The sequence below is a fragment of the Mirounga leonina genome, unplaced genomic scaffold (genome assembly GCF_011800145.1).
Source record: "Mirounga leonina isolate KUSES-001 unplaced genomic scaffold, KU_Mleo_1.0 Mir_176, whole genome shotgun sequence".
In the NCBI taxonomy this organism is placed as follows: Eukaryota; Metazoa; Chordata; class Mammalia; order Carnivora; family Phocidae; genus Mirounga; species Mirounga leonina.
The window spans coordinates 33,237,215-33,256,999 of record NW_023270454.1 but is presented as its reverse complement, the minus strand read 5'-3'; the positions used below and the strand labels follow the sequence as shown (position 1 = coordinate 33,256,999).

Genomic DNA, 19,785 nt, shown 5'->3' with positions numbered 1-19,785 from the left:
CTACTTCTAGAAACTAGCTCTTCACCCACAAAGGTAACCACCATAACATCATGGATCAATTTTGCCTGCTTTTGAACTCTATATAAATGAAATAATGAGTTTATACTCTGAATCTGTTTGGAGGTTTGTTTGCTCAGCATTGTGTCTTTAAAATTTGTTTACATTGTTTATCTGTAATTGATTCATTTTCATTCTCATTCCTGTATAGTTTCTATTGTATAAAAATACCAAGAGTAAAAATACCATTTATATGCTCTACCTCTGATGGACATTTGTATACCACCATATTTGTATGTGAACCATAATGCTATTATACATTAATTAGAAAAATCGGGGCACCTGGGTGGCTCAGTTGGTTAAATGTATGCTTTCAGCTAAGGTCAGGATCCTGGGGTCCTGGGATCAAGCGCCACATCGGGCTCCTTGCTCAGCGGGAAGTCTGCTTCTCCCTCTCCCTCTGCCCCTCCTCCCCAGCCGGGCGCTCTCTCTCTCTAATAAATAAATAAAATCTGAAAAAAGAAAGAAGGAAGGAAGGAAGGAAGGATCTGTACTCTTGATATATTTGGCAAGTTTTTGTTTTTCCAATCTAAAATTTCAAAAATTACCATTGCTTAATTACCACTGACAATTTATAGGGTTTCAGCTTTCAAATACAGTTCTGAAAGTTCGATTAGAGTATACTGGAGTAATAGAGCATTACTACCTTTCCTAAATGAACTATAGCACTAAGAAATCAAGTAACAAGGGGAAGCATTTCTTTATAAAACTATTTGTTAGTAATGAAAAAGAAACAAGAGAATCAGAACACCATTATTTTGCAACTGTCAGTAAATGAATGGATGGAAGCACCAAATATCAGTAGCTGCTAACATCACAAGAGGAGGGATGCCAGACGCTAGGTGACTTCTAATGAAGTAACATACTACCCACTAGACAGAGGGGTCAAACCAAGTCTAATAAAGCCTCTAGATCCAGCTGCCAGCTTGAGGAAATAAAAAGGACAGATGAATGTGCTGAACTGCACTATATGTATATAATCAGTCAAATCTAGACTATGAAAACAGGTCAAACAGGGGCGCCTGGGTGGCTCAGTCGGTTAAGCGTCTGCCTTCGGCTCAGGTCATGATCCCAGGGTCCTGGGATCGAGCCCCGCATCGGGCTCCCTGCTCCGCGGGAAGCCTGCTTCTCCCTCTCCCACTCCCCCTACTTGTGTTCCCTCTCTCACTGTGTCTCTCTCTGTCAAATAAATAAATAAAATCTTTAAAAAAATAAAATAAAAAAAAAAAGAAAACAGGTCAAACAAATTTTAAGAGAAAGAAAGGTATGGAAAATAAATCTGTAGATAAAGGACTTAAAAGAAATAGTAACTGTTTTTAAAATGGTCAAGACTAAACAATAGTATCTAGGGAGACACATTTGGGTGACAGAATTACAAACACAAGGAAATGATTACTGATAAGAGTAATTTAGAGGAAGGGAGTTCCTTAAAGAAGGGAATATGACTGCCTCAGGGCACAAAGAGAAGCATCTGGCATAGCTGGCAAACTTCTATGCGTTGAGAGCTGTGTGGTAGTTACAAAAATGTATTATCTTAATACACTAAAGTTTATGTTTATTTTATAGAGTTTTCTATATCTATATTTTACGATCTTAAAAGTTGAGATTATAGATAAATATATAGATAAAATTTGCTAATCTAATAAGAACTCCCCTACAGAATAATCAGGAATGGGCCGGTGTCACCTGGATTATTTCCAACAATCATTTTCATTCCAAACTGTCACAGTAAGTATGATCTCAAAATAAAGCAGAAGGAGATACAGAATTTGACAAAGTATCTTCAAATGCCTAATGCCTGTCTGGATGATTCTAATAGAAACTATTCAGGACAATATTCAGACTCATTGGTCCTGCTGCAACAAAACAGCTGCCAAATTTCACAAATTCAACAAATTTGGGACTGGAACACATAGTTTGAAGCCAATTAATTTACTTTAAGACACCTCTTCACTCCAATATTCCACAAGCAGTGTGCAAAACAGTAATTCACTGGTGCCGTTGAGCAACAAGCCACAGCTGCCAGATCACTTGGCTTTTCTGGATTTCTTCTAATGCCAAAGAGGCCATAAAAATTCAAACTATAAGGTGCTAGGATATCACTTTTACTATGTAAATATAAGACTTTAATTTCTCTTTAAAAATTAAGTATGTGTGTGTGAAAAAATACTAAGCCATAATCACCTTATTTCTTAAAAAGTCACCTCAATTTCAATCAATAATTTGAGGAAATTTTTGGTGTCTCATTTTAGAGTTACAAAGTCCAATCACATTTTTCCGAAATTTGAACCTCCTGATTACATTAAAACATAGTTATATAGACATTCTTTTGAGGTATATGCTCTACTTTTTCCTACCATTCTAAACAAAGTTTAATCAAGAAATTACAATGAATTACCAACTATATGCTAAGCAATGAAGCAGATACATGACATGTACAAAAACAACAATCATACCCTTAAGAAAGCTTGAAGACTAGTTGGATATAAGTTAGTACTTCGTATTATCAAAAAATTACTTGATTTTGTGTTATGCTCTGGATACATAAAAGTTCCAAGAAGGAAGAAGTCTTATGTAACCAGAAACAGAACACAGCTCTGCACATGAAAGACAATAAATACTAATGGAAGGAACAAATGAATGAACAAAAAGAAGTGGTGCAGAATTTAAGTAGGGCCCTCAACAACTATCAACACAAAATTTGTTCCCTGACAAAAGAAGAGTCCTAAAATCTGAATACGCACCTACAATATTTCATAGATTCTAACAGGCACACATTTTCTTCATATTTTAGCTTCTCAGAAATTGATGGCATGCCATCATTTAAATAGCAGTATTTTTTTCTTTTCTAGTAGTTAAAATAATTATGTACCTACCCCAAGCTTCTCAGATTTGATCAAACATATCTACTAAGCAGAAATATGGCCTAGTATATAAAATGATTCCAAAAGTAATCACTTACTACATGCAAATTTGGATATCCAATCTCAATATTTGTAAGTAACAGTTCAAAAACTTAATGGAAGCCAGACACCTTGCAATGTCAAATCCTGAGTTCTGATTCTTAAAATTTCAAAACATAAAAGAACATAATTACAACCACTACAAACTCATACAACACATCTTCCATAAAATCCCATGCACAGTCTCTAACATTACTGCAAAACTTAGTGTGAGGTAAAAAAACAGCAGGTAATATATATAAATCTCAGTTACAGAAATTCTGAAGGTAGTCCTTCTTTCTTACACAAAGAGGTAGCAAGTTGGGAACAAGAAAATAATCTGTTGCTATATTTTTATCTATAAGTAGGTGGATAATAAGCACCGAAAAATTAGAAATTTTACTGAAAAACAAATAGAAAGGGGTTAATTTTGTATTAACCAAGTTAATTTCATATTCATTTATAAGCTACGCTAAAGAAAAACTAATTTCATCAACATAAGGCAGGAGTATAAGACAAGCAACCTGGTATATTTTATTTTGACTGGAGGAGACGCCATATTTTTTTATAAAATAAACAATGAATCTGCCAATGCCTAAGTATTCTCACTTAGCTGGGGAAACGTTTTATCAACTGCTAGAAAAGTGCCAACTGGCAAGAATTAAACTGCTGACACAACCTTAAGCACAGCACCCTTCACTTGAAAGCAGCGCGACTCTAATCAGAGCAAAAACTTACTATCGAGCAAAGAGCTTCCCTACCAATGTTTTATCATCACTATATCAATATCTGAGTAGAAAAGAATATGAACAAGTGAAACATATTCATCAATTAAGGTAAGAATAAACCTTAAATCAGGAGAAGCTGCATGTGTGTGTGTACCCATGAGTATGTGTATATATCTTTATAGCTCTATTTCTGAACCTATAAATGGGTTTTGTTTCGCTTTTGCTTTTCTCCATATAAAACTAAAGATTAGAATTACGGTTTTCAGTGAATCTGACTTTTGCTACATACAGAGGTAACCTTGGGCAAGTCACTTAATCTTGCAGTCTCAAGTTTCATTACTAAAAAAGGAAGTAACATTTGTTGAGTATCAGCTATTGCCAATCACTGCACTCGATGTTTTATATATATTTCTTAATCTTCAAAAGAATCTTACCAGGTAATTAGTATTAGTCTCACATAACCCAAACTCAGTCCCCTAAATGTGACTCAACCACAAGTCCGCTTCACTCCAAAGTTTCCTTTCTTTACCACATGGTAATGATAATGCCTAAATTAATACCTAAACTATTCAGAATATAGAATAACAAACTATAGAAATGATCCCTGAAAGAATATAGAATAATTCTGACAAAAAGATAACATAATCTACATGGCCTATTTTAAAACAAAAAGCTATACAAGTGTAAGGGACAAACAGTACTCTACTGCTAAAGCCATTCCATCACATTATTCCCTTCCCTACGTGGCAGAAATGCTTTGCACTTACTAATAGCACAGGGAAAAAAAATAAAAACATGAATGTGCACAAGTACAAATTCAATACATGAAGCATTAATGACAAAACAATGGGACTAGAGACTATAGTCTACTTTTCTACAGAACGCATTTCTGTAGCGGAAATTCATTCATTTGTTCTTCATTAGTGGATGAGGTCAGTATAACGTGAAAGTCACATTGGCCCACAAAGAATTTTCTCCAACACAGTAATGTTTTAGAGTCATTAGGGATGAGCTTTCTCACAGAGAGAGCTTTAGCAATATATGATGACCTTAAGAGAAAAAAACCCACAAACCTAAAACTAAAACTCCTGTAGAAGAGGGCAAGTGGAGACTGGTTAATGGCTTCAAGAACTGCAAGGCTTTCCACAAATCTAAGAGTACAGATACAGAAGCCATGAAAGTATTCCCCCCCCCCTTTTTTTTCCTTAAAAAAAGGGGGGGGGCAGTAAAGAGGACTGATAAAAAAAAAGTCTACATCCTGGGTCAGAATTTTAATTTTGACCATTTATCTTAAGTGAAATTGAATGCTCTCATGGACCTGTATCTCAAAGGAGAAGGCATAAATTCTAGGACTCAGAATTAAGTAACTGACATCAGGTAAATCTTCAGCTGTATTATTTTTTATCAGAATTGTTACCAGTTTTGTTAGTACACAGATTACAAAGTTGCATAGGTTTCTGAGAGGCTTGTCTCTATTTTTAGGGTCTAATTTTGCGGAAGTCTAGTTTTTTTCCAGAGGTACATATATTGCTTTATAACAGAACTGCCTGTATTATGGTATTTAAAGAATCCCAGTTTCACCACTTGCTTTATTTAGACCAAGCCTAACTTCAGCATTTGCTGTTATGGGATAAAACCAATTTGCACTGACAGGTTACACTTTATTGCTACTAAACAGTTTAAGAATTACTTTGTCAGACCAAAATATTGCCCATTTTTATTTCTGCTTTAAATAAACTAATAAAGGGTTGGAGTTAAATATCTGCAATGAATACAAATTAGTAATAACATTTTAAAATACTCAAAGGTAGAAGACCTCAAAAATTATGCTAAATTAAATTAAAATTCTAGTACATACTATGTATTAAAAATAATATTTTGAGTCAGTTTTTTCAATTTTATAATAATGTCACAAGGAGGATGACATTCATTACAATAATAATACAGGTTTTTCCCTTAGGAGTGATCTTTTCAGTTTACAGCACAACACACACATTTGAATTATTTTCTTTATGAAACTGTCAAAGTATTAAGGAGAAAACAATATATGCCCACCTTGTTGATCAAAGAGAACATTTTTTTTAATTTTTTTAAGATTTTATTTATTTATTTGAGAGAGAGAATGAGAATGAAAGAGAGCACATGAGAGGGGGAGGGTCAGAGGGAGAAGCAGACTCCCTGCCGAGCAGGGAGCCCAACGCGGGACTCGATCCTGGGACTCCAGGATCATGACCTGAGCCGAAGGCAGTTGCTTAACCAACTGAGCCACCCAGGCGCCCCAAAGAGAACATTTCTTTACTAAGTTGAACAACAACAAAAACTGACGTTAGCATTTAAATATCTGTCTGCAACATGTGTCTAAAACATTTCTAACAATTTAAGAATGCCAAATCCTAACCAAAATTTAATTCTGGTAATAAGTTATTAAAAATCAAAAGCTCTTAAATTTTGTTACCTGACGTTTTGTTTTACATTAAGAATATTTTTAAAATTTTATTTTAATTCCAGTGTAGTTAACATACAGTGTTACATTAATTTCAGGTATACAATATAGTGATTCAACAATTCCATAGATTGCTCAGTGGTCAACAAGATAAGCATACTCTTAATCCCCTTCACCTATTTCACCCATCCCCCCACCTACCTCCCCTCTGGTAACTACCAGTTTGTTCTCTATAGTTAAAAGAGTCTGGTTTTTTGTCTGTCCCTTTTATTTTGTTCATTTGTTTTGTTTCTTAAATTCTACATATGAACGAAATCACATAATATTTGTCTTTCTCTGACTTATTTCACTTAGCAGTATACCCTCTAGATCATACCATGTTGTTGCAAATAGCAAGATTGCATTCTTTTTTGCAGCTGAGTAATATTCCATTGTATAAATATATCACTTTTTTTTAAGATTTTATTTATTTATTTGACACAGAGAGAGAGAGAGAGATCACAAGTAGGCAGACAGGCAGGCAGAGGGAGAGGGAGAAGCAGGCTCCCTGCTGAGCACAGAGCCCAAAGTGGGGCTCCATCCCAGGACGCTGGGATCATGACCTGAGCCGAAGGCAGACGTTTAACCGACTGAGCCACCCAGGCCCCCCTATACCACATCTTCTTTATCCATTCATTGATCAATAGACACTTGGTACATTAGGAATTTCAATGTACTTTTTATGATGCTCTGAAATAGATGCATCCTGAAGGATCAAATCACTTAAATTAGAAAGAGGAGAACATGCTTACCACTTTAAAAATGGGAGGAAAAGGTATACGAGTTAGTGGAAAGGGGAAGAAAATGGTATCTTGAACAGAACAAGTATACCAATCTGGTAAACCAATGTAATCTAAGCATCCCCCACCACCACCCTAAATCATATCCTATCTACTTTATACTAAATGTCAGTTGGACCTTGACCATTCATACCACCTTCTAGTCTTTCTGCCATTTCATATTTATTGCTGTAACACTCTGAATCAAATTATGGCTCAGGGATTATCAAAAGGTCAATAATTGCTCTAAGTTTAGATGATTTGCTTTCAAAAACTTTCACTATGGAACATATTCCTCTATGCAAAGTTTTTAAGATATAAGTAGCAAAATTATCTTTCCTACTCAAAAAAAAAAAAAACAAGAACATTTTCCACTGTGATCAAAAAGAAGTATCAAAACTAAACTGTCCTACATAAAATAAAATGTTTACTAAACAACTAGAATTTATACTGCTAAATGAGCATTTTACTATGCTTATTGAGAACACTGAAGCTTTCAGAGCTGTGCTCTTGTCAATTTTCAACATCTCATACCCAATGGTTTTGTTCCTTTGCCCCTTTCTTCTCTTCTGACTCTGAAGAAAAAAAAGTGATCGCTATCATTTTCAAGACTAATACAACCAGTCCTTCTGATCTTGTATACCCCTACACTTCCTCCAGAAACTTGCTCATCCCCCTCCAGCTTAAAGGTTCAATTTCTTTAATCTCATCCTTGCTTCCCCTTCCATGAACAATCACAGTATATGCATTAAGTTTTTGGGTGCAAAACAATGTATAAGTGAAGCCTTATAAATAGGAAGGGAGTCACTTCAACTATATAGATTTGAAAAAAAAATAAAATTCAGTTTTCTTTTCAATTCACTCTTCAATAGCTCTAGTCATAGAATGAAAATAGAGGAAACAAAAGTCAGTATCATAAAATATGTAATGAGCAAAGGTAATGATTTCTCACCTTTATTTCTCAATAACCTAGGATGTCTTTGATATGCCAAACTGTATCTAAAAACTATCCCAGATATTATTCTAAATGAATTTTAAAAGGCACTCTTGGGGCACCTGGGTGGCTCAATTAGTTGAGCATCAGACTCTTGATTTTGGTTCAGGTCATGGTCTCAAGGTTGTGAGGTCAGGCCCTGTGTAGGACTCCAAAGCTCAGTGGGCAGTGTGCTTGGGATTCTTTTGCCCCTCCAGCCCCCACCCAGTGTGCAAATGCACAAGCGCACTCTCAGCTCTCTCTCTCTCAAATAAATAAATCTTTTTTTAAAAAGGCACTCTTTAGAAGATGGACTGCTATGACTTTCAACAACTAGTCAACTCCAAAATTTAGGAATTAACTTCCTTCCTATATAGAGACATAGGCATAATAGGTTGCAAACCTCTTCCTATGTTTAGTTTTTCATTTAGAAATTAAACTAATCTGTTTCATTTTTTTATTGAGAGAGGGAGAGTGCATGCCCACATGGCAGGGGAGAGGGGTAGAGGAAGAGGGAGAGAATCTTAAGCAGGCTCAACTCCCAGCAGAGAGCCCAACACGGGCTCCATTTCATGACCCTGAGATCATAACCTGAGCCAAAATAAAGAGTCCTATGCTTAACCAACTGAGCCACCCAGGCAACGCTAAACTAATCTGTTTCTTAAACATTATCTTCAAAAGGTTAACACTATGATTTTTATTTACTATTAATCTCAGGGTAAAGAATAAGATTTTCTTCCTACATACTATAATCTCAATCAGAATTCTGAGACTTTTCCTCCAAAGTCTGTGACTGTATATGTTTATAACTTAAATATACTGGTAAAAAAAAAAAAAAAAAAATATATATATATATATATATAAAATTAAGAAACTTATAAATGTGGAAGCATGAAAGAAACAGGATATATTTGTCACGTAACTTTTCTATCACTTTCTTCTTCCAGCTTGAAATAACTTATTTTCTTGATTATTCCCACAAAATCTAAGTCATGTCCAATCCTATCCCTAGATACAAAAAGATATCACTTATTATATGTAAATTATAACTGTTACATTAATCTAACAGCATCCTGATCCACTGACAATGCTCCATTACAGACTACTTTCTATAAACCCCTTACAGAGGCCAGACCATAACTACTCATGTCAATTTGTACATGATAAACATGTAGTTCTGATTTAAAGAGACAGGACAAATTTTACTATAAAGCCCAGAGTAATGATTTTAACTGGCAAAGAACATGGGGATAATTTCTAGGAAATTCAGGAATAAAATCTATGGCCTTTTTGACCCAATTCACTTTTACAACCCCTTTCTCCTTTGATGCATTCCCTTTGCAATTCCTACTTTTCTTTTTTGGGCTCTTCCATTGCCTAATTCATATTGCAGTTTAGTAACTATGAAACTCTCCTTCTCTCAGGCCTTACCCTCTTTTTTGCTAAAATACTACTGCTTTTAGGTTTCTGACTTCTCCTTTCTCATTCTACATACTCTCTTCAAGCTACTGTATGTACTCTCATTGTTTCAACTGCCACCTGTAGTGATGATTCTCCAACTTCAATGAAATTAAAGAACACTTACGGGGGGGGGGAAGTGCTTATTAATATTAATACTCACATTCCCAGGACCTATGATAAGAATAAAATCTGTGGCTCCTTCTAAATTCACTTCTTCTAAGGTAGGTTCCCAAGTACCTCTTACCACTACCCTCAAGCAGAATTAATTAACAATTTTATGCTCCAACAGCTTCTATTCCATACCTATGTTCTGAAATACCTTATTAAACTCTTGTTGTCTGCCTTTCCCATTAGGACTATAAACTCCCAGAAGGCAATTTTGGGCTTTTCCTTCTTAGGATTTCCAGTGATTTGCACAAGAAACTAGCTATTAGCAGGCTATCAGTAAATGTCAGAAATCATACATGTACTATCCAGATGAGAGGATAAAAAGTGACTGAATAAAAACAATAAATAATTATTCATTATCTATTTTGCTCCACTCTTTGACAGTCTGAATTATACTACAGTTTTCCTTGTTTCCCATTTATGAACACATACATACATTTCAGATGGACCTGGATAATATCAAAGATAAGAACAAGGGTAAGTAAGAATTACTGAAGTAAAAACCCAGATCTGCCTGCTACTTACTTAATATGATTTCAGGTAAGCATATAACGGTCTCAATTCTAAAATGGAGCTTATACTTAATGAACAGGTTTTAGGTAAGAATTAAAAGAGATAACAAACATAAACCATCCAATATTTGTCATTTGCTGATAATCAAAACATGGCAGATATTATTCTTATTAAGCCATACATAATCTTAAAAGCAAACCACTGGGGCGCCTAGGTGGTGGAGTCAGTTAAGCGTCTGACTCTTGGTTTCGACTCAGGTTGTGATCTCAGGGTTGTGAGATCGAGCCCTGCATTGGGCTCCACGCTCAGGGTGCAGTCTGCTTGGAACACACTCTCTCTCTCCCTCAAATAAATAAATAAATCTTAAAAAACACTGATAACACTTTCGATACTTCCTTTCCTCCTATTCACTCAACACATTGAAAAAAGCTTTCATGTACACCACTCCAGTGATACTTATATCAATGATTAATTTGTTGTTAATCCACCATTTAACACTTTAATATATATGAAATTTAGACACATCCTTTACCAAATCTCAAATGATATGAACATCATTATGTTCATGTTACCAGTGTTCACAGAAGGTTGTTTTTCTTTTCTTTGCCTGGGGGTGGGAGGGTGGGGGGGGGGCTGGTGTAACAAACTTCTTACTTATTACCTATTGAATAAAAGATTACAAACACTAGCTTTTAAGTTATATTACAGTCTTCCATAGTTAATGTTTTAAGTATCTGAATTCAGAATAAAATGCAGAATGATATTGGTAATATTTACATCTTTCAAGAAACACTAAGGGCAAGTATTTAAGTACATGAGAAGGAAAAGCTCTCTTCACATGATGGTTTGAATACCATATATAATGGCAACTTTATGCTCCATTCCTTCTATAGCAAATTATTAACATTATTTAATCACTGTAAATGTTTTTGGGTATGACTGAAAGAAAAGGTATCTCTATCATGGCAAGAACATAAACATGGTTAAAGAACATAAACTAGGGAAGAATAGAGAACTCAGTGTTTTTAATATGTTATGTTCTGTACAAAACACTTTACATACTAGATAGTGAGGTAGAGGAATTGGTGAGAAAGGGAGAGGGGAGATCATTTTCTTTCCTATGCAAAGCCCCAAGCCAAACTTTAAAGTAGGCAAAGTCATGGGTACCTGAGTCTCACTGTTCTTTCTGCAATAGCAGTTCTATTCTGCTTTAAGCTTTAGTCCTACCCTTCTATATTTGTAATGAAGTATTTGTTTAAAAGGTATAGAAGAAAGATGAAAACAATTACTAAAATGCAATCACTGAAAGTTCATAATCTTGGATGTTAAGTTTTTCATTTGCTATATTCTTAAACAGTACTTTAAAATAGCTAACTATATGTTTTCATCAATATCCTTTAAAATTGGTTCAACTCAGACTTCCGAAAACGTCGTTACACTTATGAAACCACTAAAAGAGCAGAATACCAAAAAAGGATACAAAACAACTCTAACACAACTCACTAGTACAAGAATTTACCATAATACCATAATACTGTAATTACAGCTAGAGTTTGAAACTGAGAACATTTACAAACATTAAGAATATTGTTTCATTTAGATGACACAGGATAGTTTACATAAATCCTATATTTTAGAGATGCTCTCATGATCAATACCAGAGTATGTTGATACATATGGTGATGCTGAGGTAGGCATAGGGAGCAGAGAGTTTACATTTCCTTATACTCAAGGCTACTAGTACCAATGAACTTTTTATGAATTGATGAATGAAATAGCATATAATCTCTAAAATTTCATGGGGGGCACTCAAATTAACTATAAAATTACTGAGGCTACCCAAAACTTAAAGCAAAGAACATTTTTTTTAAAACTTACTATTCTAATTTTAAAAATAAGCACTGCTGCTTTAAGTGGCTAGCAGCCTCACATCAACTCCAGGCTGCAATCACAACATCCATTAGAGTGCTCCACAGCTCAGAGCAAGCAAGCAAGTGGTTGTCAGTGCAGCTAGTAAATCACCTGATCCTATTACAAAATCAATTACTGCAGAGCATTTCCATTGCTACACAATCTGATGATGACAAAATGATATTGGATAGCTACTGCAAGGTCAAGAAAACTGCTAAGAACATCTTTAATTGGTCTTTTATTTTTAATCATCTGGTCCTAGTTATAAGGCATCCATTTTAATTGTGTATTTTTATTTGAAATAAATCTATGTAGTTACCTTTGGTTGCCTGGGACATTCGATGGATAATCTCTGCAACTGGTCTGAGGTATGGCTACAAGAGAACAGATCGGAGCAGCAGGTCGAACGGCTCAACCTCTTCATTAAAGAAGAAATAATGCTGCAGCCACAGCCACACATTGAGACTTGTTCATTAGATAAGAACTTAACTTAAAAAATCAGAACTGGTAATGTCCCATATACACTCAAAATTGGCTAACTGCCTCATTCTGCAGCTCTCTGGCTGAAAGAAACACTGTTAAAAAAGAATAAAACATCAGCTTCCCTACAGAAGATACCCAGACACAAACTCATCGCCAAGAAAAAGTCAATATTAAAAACAGAAGTCTCCTGGCTACTCTTTAGAAATAAGGTAAGGTGCTTTAATATTTCAAACTGTTTTATATTAAAGCCCAAGTACTTAACAAAGGAGCACACTCGAGATATTATACCCCAAAATTATACTAACCACTCTTTCTGTCCTCCATCAGTTTAGATCTGTTTGCCTACTCCTTCAGCTCAGCCTATCCAACCTGTTCCCTCTGTAAATGCACACTATTTCAACAACCAACTGGAATGAGCCCCACCCCTCCCTGTCCCCACACACACTGTTTAAGAACTGCTCAATATCTGGAAAAGAACGGCTGCTGCATTGCTTTGAGAAACAACAGGGAGCAAATTACTGGACGGATTCTTTAACTTACCAATCAGAACCGCTGACCTTTTATGACTCCTCAATTCAAGAAGCCGGCCAAACACTCACAGTAAGAATAATCTACTGATTTTACTTCTATGCTAGAGATTTACAGAATTGCTTTTTACCTTATTATTCAATCTAAAATACCAAACGTAAGTGTATGTATTTTTTAAAACAAAATTTAGACAGTAGCTGAAAAAAACCTTTCAGTATTGCTGGGAGGGCAGGACGGTGGTTGATATGCAAAGTAAAAAATTGCCTCTGAATATTGTACTTAAACTTGAGAAATACAGAGCGGGGGGGAAAAATTCTACAGCAAAAATAGGGGTGTAGGTAGTGATGGAATAAATAAGCAAGATAACCCAAGGAGACCCCTGCTATCATAAATGTTAGAAGAGTTTTAATAAGAAAAGGGCATGTGGCTATAGATGGGTATGGACAATATGGGGGGTGGGTATCAAAAACCTGATTGTTTTGATATTCAATCTTCTCTCACTGGGTTATTTGCATCTCATTAAATAGATGCAAAACCCACAAACCACCCTGATAACATAAGCAATCGTATTAGATATGTCAGCCATACTACAGTATCTTTTATACTTAAGCATTATTTTTTGCCAATAATGTGTAAAGATAATTATTTAAACCATGTAATTATAATTCACATTATAATTTCCAGGATAAGAAAGGGTCACCTTAATACAAATACTTTATAGTCTTCCCAAATAATCATACTTCAAATAACGTAACTTAATGAACATTCATAGATCAATGATTATCAATCTGTTAGCACCTTTCTTGAGGACGATAGTCTAAAAACTAAATGTAATAAGAAACACCTTGAATGAAAATGTATATTTTTAAAACTTCCTGTTTTCTGTAGCATTGAAAGTTTCCTTATTTGTGTATGCCTCATGCTCAATTTCGTTCTTGATTTAAAGCTAAAAAGAGCCAGTATTGCATTGCCTCTTCCTTCACCTTGCACTGCCCTTTTGATATTCATGTTATACTTAAATCAATTTCCAAAATGTCTAAAAACAGACATGCATTTCACATTGAATTTTTTAAAAAATCTTTTGTAGATAAAGGCTATGGAAACAAACAAGCAAAATAATGCAGTAACCTTTTACTCGCCTGCTGGAGGTACTATCTGCTGCATAGAATTTTAAATCCTCATCTGCAGATGCAATTGAGCTGGTATTGCCAAGAACTCTGCTTTTCCTGTGCTGCTGCGATACAGCTATTCATCAAAAGAACACATTATGTGAAAAACGTTAAGTACTATCAGTTTAAGTTTCTTATATGATTTAACAAAAGAACTTCTAAAATCTAGCTAAAGCTCTGCTCTGTCACATTTTCAGATGCATGTCAGACACGTTGGGGAAAAAGGTCTTACTGCTGCTGATGTACTCCTCCTAGCAAATGTGTGAGACTGGGAAGCTAAGAGAGGTATGAACAAATTAAAACATCATCCTAAGATAAAAACAATGTACCAAGCATTAAAACGACATATAATTTACATTGTCAACAAATGGATAGCATGCCCAAAATAACTTGAGATTTTTATTAGCTTTATAATTAACAAAAGCCTGTAAGTAAATCACTGTGGCTAAGATTCTTACAGACAAGCATCAATAAAAATCCCTACCAAATGCATATTGCTATTAATGAGAGTAGGTTATTTTACTAGCTACTTAGCATTAATGTTATTTTTCTTAAAAAGCATTAAATAGAAGATCCGAAAGTGAAGCTTACTTATGAAGTGACTTGAGGTATAATGTTTCATCCCCCCACCAACACCCTCTGGATCTTATATCAGTTATAACTAAAATAGAATGTAAGCAATAAGGACTGTTCTCATTATCTATTATTTTTCCTTCCATGTCAGCTGATTTAATGTACTATTGATTCCTAGGTTGCATACAGATGGAGGAAGAAAGCAAATCAACAAAGATATATAAAGCTTTAAAAACTATCAGAAAGAGAAACATAACAGTATTTAGATAAAAACACTATTTTTAATTGTCTAGCTATAAATATAGGTATAAAAGGTGGTGGAAATATTAATACTTGCTCACTAATGACAATTAAGCATCATGATTGTTTTTAACAAACTAACTGAATTTTAAAGTATGCTTTCCCCCTTAACTGCAAGTAACTCTAAATACCAAAAGCTTTAAAGATTTTAACCTTTCTATTGAATTTCCACTTCTCTAAGAAATAAGGTGACCATTCTAATTACATGGTAGTCCAAAAGATATGAACTCCACAAATATAGCCCTGTAGGTCACGGCATCATTCCTTACTGCTCAAATTGTTATATATTAGTAAGCACAAGCTAACTTCAATAGTTCCCTTAAAGTAAAATGTATCAGACAGAAACTTACCAAACTGACACTACTACATTATTTAAAACTACTCCTTCATTTAATACAGTGTACTGCCACATATAGCGTCCCAGTGAGAAGTGATTCCAGCAGTTCTCAAAATATGGACCTTGGGGGTCCCTGAGCCTTTACATGAAGTCTGTGGGATCAAAATTATTTTCATAATACTAAGACGATATTTGTATTTTTCACTCTCAGTCTCTCATGAGTTTACACTGAACCTTTCCTCAGACCACATGGCATGTAGTACCATAACAGACTGAATGCAGAAGCAGATATAAGAATCCAACTGTCTTCCATTCAGCTAGACTTTATTTAAAGAAATAGAAATGTAAAACAATATCAGCTTTTTCATTAATTTTTTTGTTTCCAAAAAATTGTGATTTTCCCAAAAATAGGTTAATTGTGTGAACATGTAATTAGCTGTTATTTTTAAAGTGAATTTAATAAATGGTTTCAAAACTTCTCAGTTTTACTTTCTAACAGGGTAAATGCTGAGATATATAACCCAAATAAATCAAAGCTCTTTAAGAGCTTGATGTTTAAGAGTGTAAATGGGTACCAAGACTAGGAAAAAAATGAGAATTTGCTCACTAGAGTTTTTGCTTACATTTTTCCCTTATATCAAGGCTTACAGTTTTTGGTTATAAAAATGACTGCAGTAATTTTAAAAGCAGTGATTCTAAAAACATTCATTTTAGAAAAGCAAATATAAAATGTTTTGAATTTTCACAAATGTCACTTTTAATACTTAACTTTCAGTCATCTTAATTACTGGGTGTAATTATTACTGGCTGTGTTTCACAGTACTGTTAAAAACTATTTTTTTAAGTAGTAGATAACTGATAATAATGATGTCTATGCAACAAGATACTAAAATCTAGCTAGTAAACACATATACATTGAAAAAGAGACAAAATGAGTTGTTAGGAAAATGAAAATGTGAGATTATGTATTTTTAATATAAAAAGAAACCATAAGAAGCTTCTAAAATTCATCATGCCTGTAAAAAACCACTAGTTTTAAATATTTTTTTTCCTGAAAAGAAATATCTAAACTTGAAATAAAATACATCTCAAGAAGGGACTGCCATTCAGTAATAAAAAGATGATCATGGGGGAAAACCTCTCAAAACTGTATGAAAGACAGAGAAATTACAGTACAATAACTTAATTACTTTAGAGTAATTCCTATTGCTGAGAATAGTTGAATGTTTGATACAGTAAGGCTTTACAGTCAAACAGGGAAGAGAAGGCTTCTTATCTCCCCCCAAATTTTTGTGTGCTAGTCCACATTTGCCCCTGTAAATCCCACAGGGTTAATTTTGAAAGAGGTTCTCCTTGGTTTTGTCCTTGGCCAAACCCCATATCCTTATTAGCCTTCAAGAGCTCTGGTTCCCACTCACTCAATCATTCAATGATGTACTAAGCACCTACTATGTGCTAGACAGGTATAGGTAATGAAAATGAAGCAATGCAAAAAACAGATAAAAATCCTTCCTGCCTTCTTTGAACTTATAGTCCAGGTGGAGAAGACATGCAACAAGCAAAAATACCACAGCAGACAGTAGTAACTGCAAAGAAGAAGAGGGGAAGAAGAAGGAAGGATGAGGGGCACCTGGGTGGCTCAGTCGTTGGGCGTCTGCCTTCAGCTCGGGTCATGATCTCAGGGAGGATGAAATGTTCAAGGAAAGACTTATTCTCTGATTAGAAATACAAATTTTGGGGGGCGCCTGGGTGGCTCAGTCGGTTGGGTGGCTGCCTTTGGCTCAGGTCATGATCCCAGGGTCCTAGGATCGAGCCCCCCATCGGGCTCCCTGCTCAGCAGAGAGCCTGCTTCTCCCTTTCCCTCTGCCTGCCGCTCTGCCTACTTGTGCTCTCTGTCAAATAAATAAATTAAAAATATATATATATAAATTTTTTAAGGATTTAAGAATATTTTCTAAATGTTGGGAGAGGAATAGTGGCAACAAAAATATGTGGTCAGTGGACACAAAAACTGAACTGTTTTAATAAAAATTTTCAATTATATATAAAAGAGAAAAGCCTAATGAATTCCTATATATCTACTCATCACCCATATTCCACAATTATTCAAGATATTACCAATATTGCTGTCTTTGTCTTTTTTTTGAGGTTTTTTTTTTTTTCTTAAGATTTTGTTTATTTGACAGAGAGAGACACAGGGAGAGAGGGAACACAAGCAGGGGGAGTGGGAGAGGGAGAAGCAGGCTCCCCACCGAGCAGGGAGCCCGACGCAGGGCTTGATCCCAGGACCCTGGGATCATAACCTGAGCCAAAGGCAGACGCTTAATGACTGAGCCACCCAGGTGCCCCCCTTTGAGGTATTTTAAAGTAAATCCTAGACATAATGTCACTCCCTCTCCCACCCACCCACATCATATATATTTAAATAATTTATCCATTGCTTTATATAATCACAAAATCACTACATCACACTCATCAAATTAACAGTTTCCATAGTATTAACTAATAACAGTCATTATTTAAATTTCCAATATCATCTCAAAAATGTCTTTTCTAGGTAATGTGATCTAAAAAGAACCCAGGGGCGCCTGGGTGGCCTCAGTCAGTTAAGTGTCTGACTTTGGCTCAGGTCATGATCCCAGGGTCCTGGGATCAAGCCCCTCTTTGGGCTCCCTACTCAACAGGGAGTCTGCTTCTCCCTCTGCCCCTCCCCCAGCTCATTCTCTCTCTTTCTCTCTCTCTTTCAAATAAATAAATAAATAAAAATCTTAAAAAAAAAAAAAAATCCAAACAAGAACTACTCTTCGTATGTGGCTGTTACGTTTCTTAGATCTCTTTTACTTGATAGTAACTCCCCATGTCCCTCTTTTTCATGCCACTGACGTGGAGAAACCACATTAGCTGTCCTGTATTCTGAAATTGTCTGTATGCTTCTTCACTGTGTCACTTACTTTGTAACCCAATCTCTCCTACTTCCCACAAATAACTTCTCATAATGCCTATTCCAAATTCCAACCCCAACATAAATACTAGAGATACAGGCAGCAGACAGACACAGGAGTCCTTCAAACTCCAGAGAATCAAACAGCAATTTAAGTCTACTGGTAATTTTTAACATTTGTTGAAATTAATCTGAAAAATTTAATATGGTGCAATAGCTCTGAAAAGACAGAAGAGGGAACTATACAATTAAGAATTCTACACTTAAGCAGCACTAAATTTTGTTTTACCTTTAAGCCCTGATTTTCAAGTTTACAATGGTTAAAAATATAGTAATGATAACCATTTTAGATATCCTCTTTCCGACAAACAAAAAGTCCTAGAACCTAAAAAAAAGATGTGGAAAAACAGGATAAAGACTGAATGCACAGATATGTTTAAGTTGTAACACACTAATAAATAACCATTAACCAAAGCAACCCATTCAATTATTCTAACAAACAATGCACTGCCACTTTCTAAATAATTTTCTTCAATAAAAAGTATATCTAAATAAAACCAACGTATGTGTTTTTAATAACCATTTCAGTTCAAAATAGTAAGTGTAAAAATATGTTTTCAAGAAGTTTTTTTAAAGGAAAATCCAGAAATAAAGATTTTACAGCAAATTACTTTTACATATCCATTTATTCAAAGGGAAACTTCAAAAAGACTTGAGTAATCATGGTATCTTAAGAATACATATATATAGTCTATGATGTTTCCAGGTTCGAAGGTAAAGGAAAAGGGTAGTGGTAACTCAGTTTTCAATGGATTTCTCTACCACTCCAGTCACCCCCAACCCCACTGAAAAAGAGAGGGAGAGAGAGAGAGGGAGAGAGGGAGAGAGATACAGAGAAAGCTCAAGAAACTTTTAAAATTTGATGTTTAAAATAAACTTTCTAAGAAGAGTGATACAATGGTCAAAAATAAACTTTACTAGTGGTAAGGCACATTTACTTTCACCTTCTAAAAGAGTATCTAATAAATTACTGACTCGCCTTCTGACATTTTTAACTTTCAAAAGGTAAAAGAAATGTATCAACTTAGTCAACTAAAAAGAATGATCTGGATGTACATGATCCAACATAGCACAGAGACACTATTAGGAAAACAACACATCTGGGCTCTAGGTCAGACAATTCTCAGTAGGCAATATTATCTTAAGCAAGCCATCATCTCATAAACATCCATTTGCTCATTTAAAAATGGCAGCATAATAATCTCACGTTGACTTGCTTCCATAGTCCCATCTCTTTGCAAACCAGCTCCATTAAGAATTAACTTACTTATAACTGAGGAAAAGCACTCATCATGTAAAAACGAAGGAGAGGGGGAGAGGGGGAGAAAAGAAAGAAAGAGAGAAAGAAAGAAAGAAAAGAAAAAAAGAGAAAGAAAGAAA

At 35.0% G+C, this 19,785-nt stretch overlaps 1 protein-coding gene and 1 long non-coding RNA gene across 11 annotated transcripts in view; one reads left to right on the top strand and one right to left on the bottom strand.

The window, feature by feature from the left end:
- FBXW7 (F-box and WD repeat domain containing 7) overlaps positions 1 to 19,785 on the bottom strand; it is a 220,775-nt gene that overhangs the window by 115,539 nt on the left and 85,451 nt on the right. The window contains exon 1 of one of the 10 annotated variants that reach the window (XR_004682431.1): positions 12,334 to 12,696. The exons of 7 other annotated variants lie outside the window; for them this stretch is intronic. Coding sequence is in view for 2 of the 3 variants with exons in the window: in XM_035022891.1 (XP_034878782.1) it covers positions 12,334 to 12,474 (141 nt within the window). In the remaining variant the exon portion in view is untranslated. Of the gene's footprint in view, positions 1 to 12,333; positions 12,697 to 19,785 lie in introns of those variants that run through there. 2 more of the 10 variants (XM_035022891.1, XM_035022902.1) reach the window with 2 other exon arrangements.
- On the top strand, positions 12,996 to 17,433 carry LOC118022242. The gene is made up of 3 exons (XR_004682432.1): positions 12,996 to 13,097; positions 14,113 to 14,479; positions 16,938 to 17,433. It is a non-coding gene; the product is annotated as an uncharacterized LOC118022242 (long non-coding RNA).